The 12,253-nt window shown below is 42.7% G+C and overlaps 1 protein-coding gene across 2 annotated transcripts in view; it reads right to left on the bottom strand.

Moving 5' to 3' along the window:
* Nucleotides 1-12,253, bottom strand: part of DNAH9 (dynein axonemal heavy chain 9) — a 207,294-nt gene that overhangs the window by 129,608 nt on the left and 65,433 nt on the right. For both annotated transcript variants that reach the window (XM_075846330.1, XM_075846331.1), the window contains exons 20-27: nt 11,860-12,026; nt 10,677-11,547; nt 7,857-7,987; nt 7,076-7,202; nt 5,139-5,279; nt 4,528-4,653; nt 3,509-3,748; nt 2,906-3,066 (exon numbers count right to left, since the gene is read on the bottom strand). In XM_075846330.1, coding sequence (XP_075702445.1) covers nt 2,906-3,066; nt 3,509-3,748; nt 4,528-4,653; nt 5,139-5,279; nt 7,076-7,202; nt 7,857-7,987; nt 10,677-11,547; nt 11,860-12,026 — 1,964 coding nt within the window. The remainder of the gene's footprint in view (nt 1-2,905; nt 3,067-3,508; nt 3,749-4,527; nt 4,654-5,138; nt 5,280-7,075; nt 7,203-7,856; nt 7,988-10,676; nt 11,548-11,859; nt 12,027-12,253) is intronic.

Genomic DNA, 12,253 nt, shown 5'->3' with positions numbered 1-12,253 from the left:
TATGTAATGTAATGTATGTACACAGTGACTCCACCAGCAGAATAGTGAGTGCAGCTCTGGAGTATAATACAGGACGTAATGTTGGATCAGTACATGATAAGTAATGTAATGTATGTACACAGTGACTCCACCAGCAGAATAGTGAGTGCAGCTCTGGAGTATAATACAGGATGTAACTCAGGATCAGTACAGGATAAGTAATGTATGGAGACAGTGACTCCACCAGCAGAATAGTGAGTGCAGCTCTGGAGTATAATACAGGATGTAACTCAGGATCAGTACAGGATAAGTAATGTATGGAGACAGTGACTCCACCAGCAGAATAGTGAGTGCAGCTCTGGAGTATAATACAGGATGTAACTCAGGATCAGTACAGGATAAGTAATGTATGGAGACAGTGACTCCACCAGCAGAATAGTGAGTGCAGCTCTGGAGTATAATACAGGATGTAACTCAGGATCAGTACAGGACAAGTAATGTATGTACACAGTGAATCCACAAGCAGAATAGTGAGTGCAGCTCTGGAGTATAATACAGGACGTAATGTTGGATCAGTACATGATAAGTAATGTAATGTATGTACACAGTGACTCCACCAGCAGAATAGTGAGTGCAGCTCTGGAGTATAATACAGGATGTAACTCAGGATCAGTACAGGATAAGTAATGTATGGAGACAGTGACTCCACCAGCAGAATAGTGAGTGCAGCTCTGGAGTATAATACAGGACGTAATGTTGGATCAGTACATGATAAGTAATGTAATGTATGTACACAGTGACTCCACCAGCAGAATAGTGAGTGCAGCTCTGGAGTATAATACAGGACGTAACTCAGGATCAGTACAGGATAAGTAATTTATGTACACAGTGACTCCACCAGCAGAATAGTGAATGCAGCTCTGGAGTATAATACATTACAGTACTGATCCTGAGTTACATCCTGTATGTACACAATGACTCCACCAGCAGAATAGTGAGGGCAGCTCTGGAGTATAATACAGGATGTAACTCAGGATCAGTACAGGACAAGAAATGTTATGTATGTACACAGTGACTCAACTTTTTATGTAGATTAATTCTATAAATAAATGCAAAACTTAGTTTAGAGGTCTAGACACATTGTAAAGACTGGTTTTGCAAAAAGAATAGAACATAAATGGATATAAATTTGACATTCAGTAGCCAGTGAAAGCTGGGTGAAAATTGCCAAGGTATGGCTTTAGCGATGACAATGGTTGTGACTCAGCTTTCCTGAAAAAAAGATTTAGGAAACAAACAACTTAACCCCTTAGTGACCACTAATACGCCTTTTTACGTGATTCACTAATGGGCTTTAGGCTAGGCTGACGCCTTTTCACGTCAGCCTAGTCTAAGTCCTGCACGGGTCTCCCGTGCAGGCAGGAGCCGGGGCTCTGCTGTCTGATGACAGCTGAGCTCCTGCTCCAACGCCCGCGATCGAAGTTTACTTCGATCGCGGCCGTTTAACCCGTTAAATGCCGCCGTCAATAGCGACCGCGGCATTTAACTTTGTTTACAGAGGGAGTGCGCTCCCTCTGTCACCCATCGGCGGCCCGCGAATGCAATCGCGGGTCTCCGATGGGGTGTCATGGCAGCCGGGGGACTGATAAAAGCCCCCAGGTCTGCCCTGGACATATGCCTGTTAGGACGCGCCGGAGGCATGTCCTAACAGATTGCCTGTCAGATTTACACTGACAGGCAATAATGCTCTGGTATACGAAGTATACCAAAGCATTATAGCAGCGATCGGAACATCGCACAGTAAAGTCCCCTAGTGGGACTAATAAAATCAGTTATCAAAGTGAAATAAAGATTATTAATAAAAAGTACAGTAAAAAAATAAATAAAACCATTTTTTTCCATAAAAAGTGGTTTTATTTAGTAAAAGTGTAAAAAAAAAAAAAAAGTACACATATGTGGTATCGCCGCGACCGTAATGACTCCATTAATAAAGTTAATATGTAATTTAAACCGCAAAGTGAACACCGTAAAAAAAAAACGCAAAAAACTATGGCGAAATTGCAATTTCTTTCCATTGCCCCCCAAAAAAGTCATAATAAAAATGAATCAATAAGTCCCATGTACCCCAAAACAGTACCATTCAAAACTACGTCTTGTCCCGCAGAAAACAAGCCCAAAAAATCACTACATTGATGGAAAAATAAAAAAATTACGGCTCTTGGAAAGCGACGATGCAAAAACAAATAATTTTAGTTCAAAAGTGTTTTTATTGTGCAAAAGTCGTAAAACATAAAAAAAACCTCCACATATGTGGTATCGCCGTAATCGTACCGACCCATAGAATAAAGGTAACATGTTATTTACGTCGCATAGTGAACGGCGTCAATTTAAAAACGCATAGAACAATGGCGGAATTTCAAGTTTTTTTTATAATCCCCCCCAAAAGGGTTAATAAAAGTTAATATAAAAATTATATGTACCCAAAAATGGTGCCATTAAAAAGCACAACTAATCCCGCAAAAAACAAGCCTCATAAAGCTATGTAGACGAAAAAATAAAAACGTTATAGCTCTTTGAATGCGACTATAGAAAAACAAATAAAATAGCTTGGTCATTAAGGCCTAAAATGGGCTGGTCACTAAGGGGTTAAGGAATGCTCAAGGATGTAATTTTGCTAATATTAATTATTGTGGGGGACGTGTTTTAAAGTTTAATTTACTTTCAGACAATTTTCTTTTACGCCTGGACAGCACCTCAAAATCTTAACTCTCAAATTCATGTATAAGTTGTGTTCATGTTTACTGCATGAAAAGAACATTAAAAAGTGTGAAATTCCTATACGATAAAGGCTGGAGCGAATGAAGTGCCTCTTCTCCCAAATACTTTGGACAGCTCATCTCTCCAGTTCTGGCACCCGGTCACGCACCTATCTGTAAGAGGAGTGATTACTAGCCGAGGAGTGTTGCCAAGATATTCATAAGAGTAGAGGAATTGGGCGTCACAGATGTTGGCAAAACAATGCTTCTTGTCATCGTCCCAGCGGTGCCTGAGTTGCGACAGCCAGATGAAAGCCTGGGCATTGTCAACCTGTGAGAGGAGGACACAGACACGCAGGTTAAGCTCCATCTGTAAAAATGACACTTAACCAACTAAAACAGACACAACGTTCTTGGCACGGCATTTCTGATGGCCAACAACTTCAACCGTTGCTGCAGTAAAGAGAAACTAAAACCATAGATGGAGAAAATTCACAGCAAACTCTATACAACTTAGGTTGGGCATGACTACACAGTATGCAATATCCCAAGCCTTAGAGGGTTTTTCCACACAATACAAGCCCTCATTAGCCAGAGCGGGGAGTTGCTGCAAAGACGGCTCTTGCTGTGGAGGACTCTGTACGACCCTGTAAGGCCCCTCTCACTTCAATAGGCGCCATGTAACACGAAGTTGACACACCAGAAGCATCCACAGGTGATAACACCTGATCACCGATGGTTCCAGCACCAGAGAAACCTAGAACCCAACTGACCTTCTGTGCAATCATTTTAGAGACCACGTCACGGGCATGAACGTCAATAGTACAGATTGTCATGATTTTCTGCCTTTCCCCTGTGGACAGTTGACCAATCAGCATGTTGATGAGCGTGTTTAGCTGGTTGACTTGTTTTTTGTAATATTCCTTCATGGCGTTCTCATAGCCTTCCTCCAGCCGAGCAAAGGAAATGCCAACCTCTGTAGTCCACCAAATCTGTGTGCAGGTAAGGGCTACCTGGAAGGTAAACAGGTTAAAAACACTAGCTTTAGACGTGACTCATGAGACACAGGGGCTGAGCTAAAGGTCCTGGAAGCCGTGCCATGCACTGCCTCACATCTAACAAACATTTTGTCCTCTCCACCTTACAATGCCGGTTTCCTTTTATGCATCACTTTTTTTGTAATCTTTGTGCTGAACGTGACAATGCTTCAATTTAAAGGGGTCAACTGCTTTAAACAAATGCCTCGAGGTGGATGGAATAGAAGGGGGTCACTTGCTTAGCGATGCTGGAGATGTTGCACAAGATCTGGCTTGGTCCTTTCATTTCAATGAGCATCTTACTCATGCAGGAGAACAGCACTTGCCAGACACCTTTACCGGTGAGAACAGTTGACCACGAGGGTTTGACAGTAGAATTACTCTGCAGTCAATATTTTTGGGGGACCTTTTAAGTAGGCAGAGGTTGTCTAAACAAATCTGCAGGCTGTTAGTCTGGATGCTATATACAGACTACAATAAATCTATTGACGGTCAGCAAATTTGAATCCACAGGAAGCAGTCCTATATACACCTCTTCTGCACTTTAAATAATCAATTAGAATTGTAACATTATATAATCGAAGCAGTTCTCGGATATAATCTGCCAGGTATCTTCCAGCAGCCAATAAGCGGTACAACTTCAATGTCCAACAACTGGCAAAGCGCACATGAATGAAAACCAAAGTTGGCTAAAGAATTCATAATTTTCCATATTGTATCTAAATTAGGATGTTCTGTGCAGTCATGATATATACCTGGGCTGGATAGTCAAACAGCCATTGTTCCCTGGGCTTCTCTTCATACGCAGTGACGGCTTCGGTCATTTCATGCCTTACAGTGTCCCTCATGGAGTCCAGCACCCGATTCAGCCAGGTCTCCACCTGAAGACATACAAGATGTTTGTTACTTTGCACATTGATGGAATTGGCAGAAATGACAGACAAAGATACAATGGATTATCTGTGCACATCATTTCTATGTACTGATGGGTTGTGCAGCACCACATAGCACAGTCATCTGGGACCACATACTTCTCAAAGCTAACTTCGCGGCATTCACAGTCTGCGTGTTATGTAGTATTTTATTAATTCTACCACCTTTCTCCTATTGCTCTATGTGTCAGTCTTCACTGCAATTCTATTCATTAACAAGAAGGCTCAGGATGAAGAGATAAAAGTTCTCCCCAGGTAGAATGCTGCAATGCGTGAAAATGCGGGAGGACATGAAAAAATTGAATGTAAATGGGTTACATTTTTCTCCTGCTCTGCATGTTCCTCAAAAGTGTGTTAATCACGATCCACGGCTTCCTATCAATAAGGATTACTTAACCTCTCTTGTTCTGAAACAGACTCCTGTCAGATCTCACCTGGCCGCTGCAGTCACAAGGCTCGTTGAACGGAACATATTCGTCCTCTTTGCTGTACATGCCGAGGCCGGTCTTGGAATCTCCTTCTTTGAATTTCATCTTTGCCATGTTGTCGAACAGTTTGGACAGATGGCGCATGACCTGCAGTGAAGCATGTATATAGTTGGAACACATGCACAATTAGTTTGTGCATGATTCGTATATTGGGTTCTTAATAACCATGAAATCGTAAGTGAGAAATCACTGATGTAGCAGATGGTAAGACAGCTCCAGATATATGAAGAATACCTGGGATTATGAATATCCTAGCAATAGACCTCAGTAGACAGTCAGCCATGCTAAAGGGTTTTCATAATGCCAGACATTTTTACTTAAACAAGTCCCTAAAATGTTGTACAGGCCGGATTTTGTTCTAATATACATTGATCAGCGTTAACTGTTTTGTAATGGGTAAGTTCAGCTAAAACATAAAAAACGACATAAAAACATTGTCACTTTGCAAATCTATTAGGCCTCATGCTCACGACCGTAAAAACTCCCGTTATTACGGGTCGTAATTACGACCCGTAATAACGGGCTCATAGACTTCTATTGGCCACGGGTACCTTCCCGTTTTCTTACAGGAAGGTGCCCGTGCCGTTGAAAAAGATAGAACATGTCCTATTTCAGTCCGTAATAACGGCATGGGCAGCCCATAGAAGTCTATGGAGCTCCTGTAATGACGGGTGGCTACATGTGTGCACCCGTCATTATGGCAGCGTTGCTAGGCGACGTCAGTAAATAGTCACTGTCCAGGATGCTGAAAGAGTTAACTGATCGGCAGTAACTCTTTCAGCACCCTGGACAGTGAATTCCGATCAGAATATAAAGCAACCTGTAAAAAAAAAAAAAAAAAAAAAAAAAAAAAAAAAGAAGACGTTCATACTTACCGAGAACTTCCTGCTTCCTCCAGTCCGGTCTCCCGGCCGTTGCCTTGGTGACGCGTCCCTCTCGACATCCGGCCCGACACCCCTGGATGACGTTTCAGCCCATGTGACCGCTGCAGCCAATCACAGGCCAATTACATGCTGCAGCGGTCACATGGACTGCCGCGTCATCCAGGGAGATCGGGCTGGATGTCAAGAGAGGGACGCGTCACCAAGACAACGGCCGGGTAAGTATGAAATTCTTTTACCTCGGAAAGGGCTGCCCCTTCTCTCTGATAGAGAAGGGGCTGCCGATTAGTGCAGTGCAATTTTGCATCGAAAATGTGCCCGTAAATACGGGTGGAATACGGAGGACACCGGGCCCGTATTTACAGGCACGGGTCCGTAAATACTAGTGCAAAACGGGTCGAATACGTGCGACACCGGACCCGTATTTACGCCAGTATTTACGGGTGGGAAAAAATACGGTCGTGTGCATGACTTACTGTAAGTTTGTAAGCTGTTTTTGTGGTTATTGGAAACAATCAGCAAGCTTGAAGTTACTTTTTGCAAACCACAGCAAGCTCTGTGCAGACACTGAATGAGCAGAGAATGCTGGGAAATTTCAGCTCTGAAGCCTTGTGACTTGTAAGTGCAGCTCTGGAGTAGAACACAGGCTGTAACTCAGGAATAATACCGGGTAAGTAAGGTCACATATGTACAAAGTTACTCTACACGCTTCAACATGTTAACATATGTGCATTTTGATGAGAAGGGGAATGATTTACGAATATGTCTTTACCCATCTTTAGTGAGCGACCTGGGGTCATAAGTGCTATGAGGTGGCTGACAGACCTCTAAGGTCTATGGCTCTCTCTAAACAGAGGTAGACGTATTATTGGGGAAATAAAGACTTTTACTGGCTCGTTATTAATGGATTTGGTTTCTTGTAAATCGGCTGCCGTGTTCTCATGAATCCTCAATGTGAAAAAATACAATCTGAAATGCCTTTGGCTAAGAACGGACACTCACAAGTTGTGGATTGGTTCCATTTGACAGGATGTCCAGTAAATCAGCGGAGGATATGAAGTAAAATCGTGGAAATGCCAGTCTCTTGGTGTCCAGGTATTCCGCCAAAGCTTTTTCACATAAAGATAACCTAGAGACAAAATTAAGGATTAAGATTGCTGTATTTAAATAGCAGAGATGTCACTTTATTATTCTGATGTTATTTACCCATCTCAACTGTTAAATATAATGTATGGACACAAAAGGTGGCGAAGATGTCCACGTTCGCTGAGGCCTACGTCCCGCAGTCTAGGTGCGGCAGATAAAGGATTTTTTTTCTCACTGCTAGTTTATATTATTGTTTCCTTGCTGTAATGCATATCAGACTTCTTACTGAGTTTGTGCTTGTGAGAGCAGCAGCTCCAACAGAAGGCAGATTTCAGATTACCTCAGACTTCAATAGACAAAGCCGGAGTCCCTGATCATAGATGTACCCTCATGCAGCAGAGCTGCAGTGTAAAGCATGAGTGACAGATCAGTAGCCTGAACCTCAGTTCAGACAGGAGGAGGATTTTAGACTTCCTCAGACTCCGACAAAGATAAATTTGAGTCACTGATCGTAGCGGTGCCCTAAAGGAGCAGAACTAAAAAATGTAAAAAAGAAAAGATAATTCCAACTTGTATCCAGTTGGCAATGTAAAAACTTTGACCGTGACCTTGTCTTGCAGGGGAACACTCTCCTGATCATATAGAGAAGTCTGGGCAGTGATCACTTGTTTAACAGCACATTGAAGGAAGACATTACCTCCCCTGAATATCCTCCAGCTTGTCGTACAGTCCCGGCTTGTTGGTGGCTTCCACAACGTTCGGAGTCCGGTTAGCATCTTGGGCCAGCTCTTTGAAATCCGTGTCAATACCTTCAAACCTCTTGGAGTCCTTGAAAGAACAACAAGTTTTAGTAGTGACTATTACCGAAAAGCTGGAAACACTTTTAGCTGAGAGATGCAAAGTAATGGCTACAATATGGAGAAATGTTCCTATGCACAAATATCATATGTAGTTACATTATGGCAACAACTGCTGTGGGTGTCCGGCAGCGGCTTATTGCCTCTCCCCATTGCAGACTCCCCTAGCAGCAGCTTATCTACCATGGGAACGATGGCTTGGGCATGTTAATATCCAACATGCCTGATCCTTCTGTCCCCCGATATCTGCGACAAGGGAAAGTCGAGACAACCCCATACCCAATAGATAGATATCTTAATTCTCCAAAATCCTCAGGTTCAGACTACGATCATCTAATGTGTATGGGCACCCTGAACGTCTTAGAGGTAGCCTGCCTCCTTCATCAGGTATCAGTCATACGACTGCAGTTCTCACCAATACCACTGCAAACAGACCCAGTACACATGGTCAGATACAGGATTCTTTAATCACCCTGGAGGCAGGACACGTCAATTAAATGCTCTATATCTGACTGGCTGTTCATATCATTATAGTCCAAATATCCAGGTAAGTGGATGACGTTGTCAATCGGTAATTGGTCTCTTGAATGAAAATGTCCAAGCCATGGCTGATCGTCGAAGGAATCAGTCAAAATTAAAGGTAACTAAACGTTCAACAAACTTCTGACATGTCAGTGACGTGTCAGAAGTTTTGATTGGTGGGTGTCTGAGCACTGAGACCCGCACCAATCTCTAAAACAAAGCGGCAGAAGCACTCATTTGAGCGCTCAGCCACTTCGTTGCTGTTCGGCTTTTTCCGGAAATCAATGTAGTGGAGTACGGACTGAATAGAAAGTCTATGAGCCCGTACTCCGATACATCGGCTCTCCGGAAAAAGCTGAACAGAAACAAAACGGCTGAGCGCTCACATGAACACTTCTGTCACTTCGTTTTAGCGATTGATGGGGTCTCAGTGCTCAGACCCCCACCAGTAAAAACTTCTAACATGTCACTATGACGTCAGAAGTTTGTCGAACGTTTAGTTACACTTTAATCCCTCATTCATACCAATAAGCTATCTTATTTCAATTTCTCTCCAATTTCATCATTTTTGCTTGTTGTCAGTGAATGAAAACCCTTATTTACATTCCAAAGGATGAAACCCCGTCCTTCTCATGAACAGCAGATCTGCTTGTCACAATGTGTTATTGTTGGCAAAAACTTTCGGCCTGAAGTCCAGCATAGGAGGGAAATTTGCGCTACTTCTGTATTTAGCTTACAGAGGACTGCCTAGAATGATACACTAACAAACCTTCAGTGACGTGAGCAGGACTAGGAGGGTCAGAACGGGTTTCCAGCCTCTGGATGTAAATAAGAATGCTCCCATTCATTAAAATAGATGTCAAGTGGTGTTCGAATACCTTCCACCAAGGGTTTTTTTTTTTTAAATATAAATACTCTATTTGGAATGAATGAAAAAATCACATCATTAAAAGCAAGCAAAGGTCTTGAAAATTATGACAAATTGAAACAATACAACGGATATTAAACGTGTAAAGACGCGTGCAAGAAGTCAGACAGTAAGTCAGAAACTTAAAGCCGGAGATCATTAGCACAGGGTTTCCAGATAAACACCTATGCAAAAATATTATAATATAATATTTAAAAAAAGATACAAAATATGAATAGACTTAAACATCAGAGACTCCGATTTGCTTCCAGTCTGCACATTTACCATGTTATTTCCCCTGACAGGCTGCAGAGTGTTCCTCGAGTGTCTGAATTTTTAGCGTCTTTTATTTACTTGATGTGAACTTGTAAAGCAGGAACATATTTCCTGTTTACTTGGATTTTATTACTGTCAGATTACGCTTCTCCGTCGGCGTGCTAAATGTCATTTTATAAGGCTTCGGGCTGTTGCTTCGTAAGGAGACAAAATGATGGAATTTGTATCTTTTCAGCAGAAACCGCTTCTAGTGACATCTCTGCAGAACATAAAATAACCCACCGCCTGAAAACAGCAGCCTGGGCCAGTGGGCAGAAAAAGAAAATCTATATTCTATCACAGGGAGGCAGCACGGTCCATTTGTCAGTCGGGATCGGACAAGGACGGCTCAGCGACCGTGTTCCGGTGTTAGTTTGCACAAGATGGTGCAGCAGACAAATGTATAAAAAAAAAAAAAAGAGAAAACCGCAAGAGGTCTTATTTTTTTTTTACAATTTAAAGGACCTCAAAGCTATTTCTTAAACAACTGACGCTAGCTTTATCTATAGAAAAAGAGGGAATTTAAATAGGGATGTATGATCCCTATGCTGAAAGATATTCTAGATCAGAGTTTGAAGGTTATATAGTGGAAGGAGCAGTCTCCAGCAGGACAGAGTATTTAAGGAGAACATTGTGCTGATCTTATGGGAGGTCATAGAATGAGAGCTGCAAATTGGAAGGAGCATGGCTTCCAGCAGTACTGAGTATTTCAGGAGATAAATGTGCTAATCTCCTGGGAGGTGATAGACAGTTACATAGTGGAAGGAGCAATGTTTTTCCCAGAACCAGAGTATTTAAGGAGAGGAGTGTGCTGATCTTGTGGATGGAGTTCACCTGTTCACTTAGGTGTCTATTTGATTAATTACCTTAAATTAGCCAAATAAGCATGAAAGGTACAGACTACATGACGGTTTACCTCAGGAAGTTGTGATCGAATGTCATCTGAACCAATAAAAATGCTCTCCAGATGGGACCAAGTGCGCTGGACTTCAAACCAGATGGAGATTACAGAATCGGCCGTGGACAGTTTCTTCTGCCAGCCTGAAACTTCTTCTAAGAAGAAGGCGATGTACTTGGAGGTCATTAGATTCTGGAGCTGAACTTGATTGTCCTCCAAGGTCTCAATAAGCTCTTCGTCCGATTTGATCAGGGGCACGTTGGTGCGGGGATGTGGCTCATAATGAAAGTTCATTCCGCTCCAGGTGGTATCGAGTTCCTTCAGCACTTTCTCCATGCCCATTTCTTTCACAGCTTTGTCCACAATGCCACGAACTTCATCCTCAAAATTATGGAGGTTGAGTTTTAGCAGGTCGGCAAGAGTAGTGTCTTCGTCCATAGTGAAGTGGACACCGGTGGCTTGCATAAGTTGACTCCAGTGTCTTTCACGGATGGCCGGATTTTGGAGTTCTGCCACGGCCCTTAAAGACGTCAATATGTTCTTAACCTGGTTGTCAAGCCCAGTGAAGGCATCCCAAGACCTCATTTCCTTGTCCAGACTTCGGATGTCCTTTGCAAACTTCTTACATTCCAGGTCCATGTTATCCACATTGATCTCTCTCCACCTTGTTGTTTGCCAGTCATCCATACTGGACGTCACCAGGGCGATCATGTCCCAGAGCTCCTTAAGTAGACAGACTTCCTTCCTACATTGCTTCAGTTGTTTGTAGTCTGGAACGCTGACTTCAAATAAAGCTGCGGACTCGTATATAGAAGCCATGGCGGCCTCCATTTTTTTAATTTGCATTTGTTTGAGATCAAGTGTCTGGTATGGAGAGATGCTGTCAAATCTGGCAAAAGAAACAGAGACAATGACCAAATAATATGGATGCTGCGGCAATTACGGTAGTAAGAAATATCCACCTCAACCCCTAACACAACCTCCCTACTGACTAGAGAAATCAGAGGCAAAACACAAAAGGTAAGACCATGAACTAAAAATGGATCCGAAGAACTAGGTTTGAGCCCCCCCTTCGATCCGAATAGCAGGCTCTGAACCCATTTACTAATGCTGGCGTGACTATCGGAGGTGTGAACTAGAACATCCATGGTAAGGTTTCATCTTTAAGGCTACCGTAAGGCACATATATTTCAGACTTTACCTAAAAGGAGCCTCCTTGCGGAACCTCTCTCTGAAATGATGCTGCTCAACATCAAAGGAAGCGCATTTCCTGCGGAGGAGCGTGACTTCATTGGCTTGCAACGGTGCTACATATTGCTTTACGGTAATAGCCAGCTTCTTAACGTTATTCCATTTCTCTGGAAGTTCCTGTAGACCAAATTAAAAAAACATTTTAGCAACAAGAAATATACTGAAGAGGTCGTCCACCTAAGGCCCAGTTAACAGACTATTTTTTTCCACAGATTTTGACACGGAAACGTCGGAATCCGCGGCAAAAAAATGGCCAAAACGCCTCCTATTGATTTCAATGGGAGGCGGAGGAGTTTTTTCTGATGCGGTTTTTAGCCGCTCGCGGTAAAAAAAAGCGGCATGCT

This window comes from Rhinoderma darwinii, chromosome 13 (genome assembly GCF_050947455.1).
Source record: "Rhinoderma darwinii isolate aRhiDar2 chromosome 13, aRhiDar2.hap1, whole genome shotgun sequence".
Lineage (NCBI taxonomy): Eukaryota > Metazoa > Chordata > Amphibia > Anura > Rhinodermatidae > Rhinoderma > Rhinoderma darwinii.
Note: the sequence above shows the minus strand (reverse complement) of the source record. Positions and strands in the feature narration are given on the sequence as shown.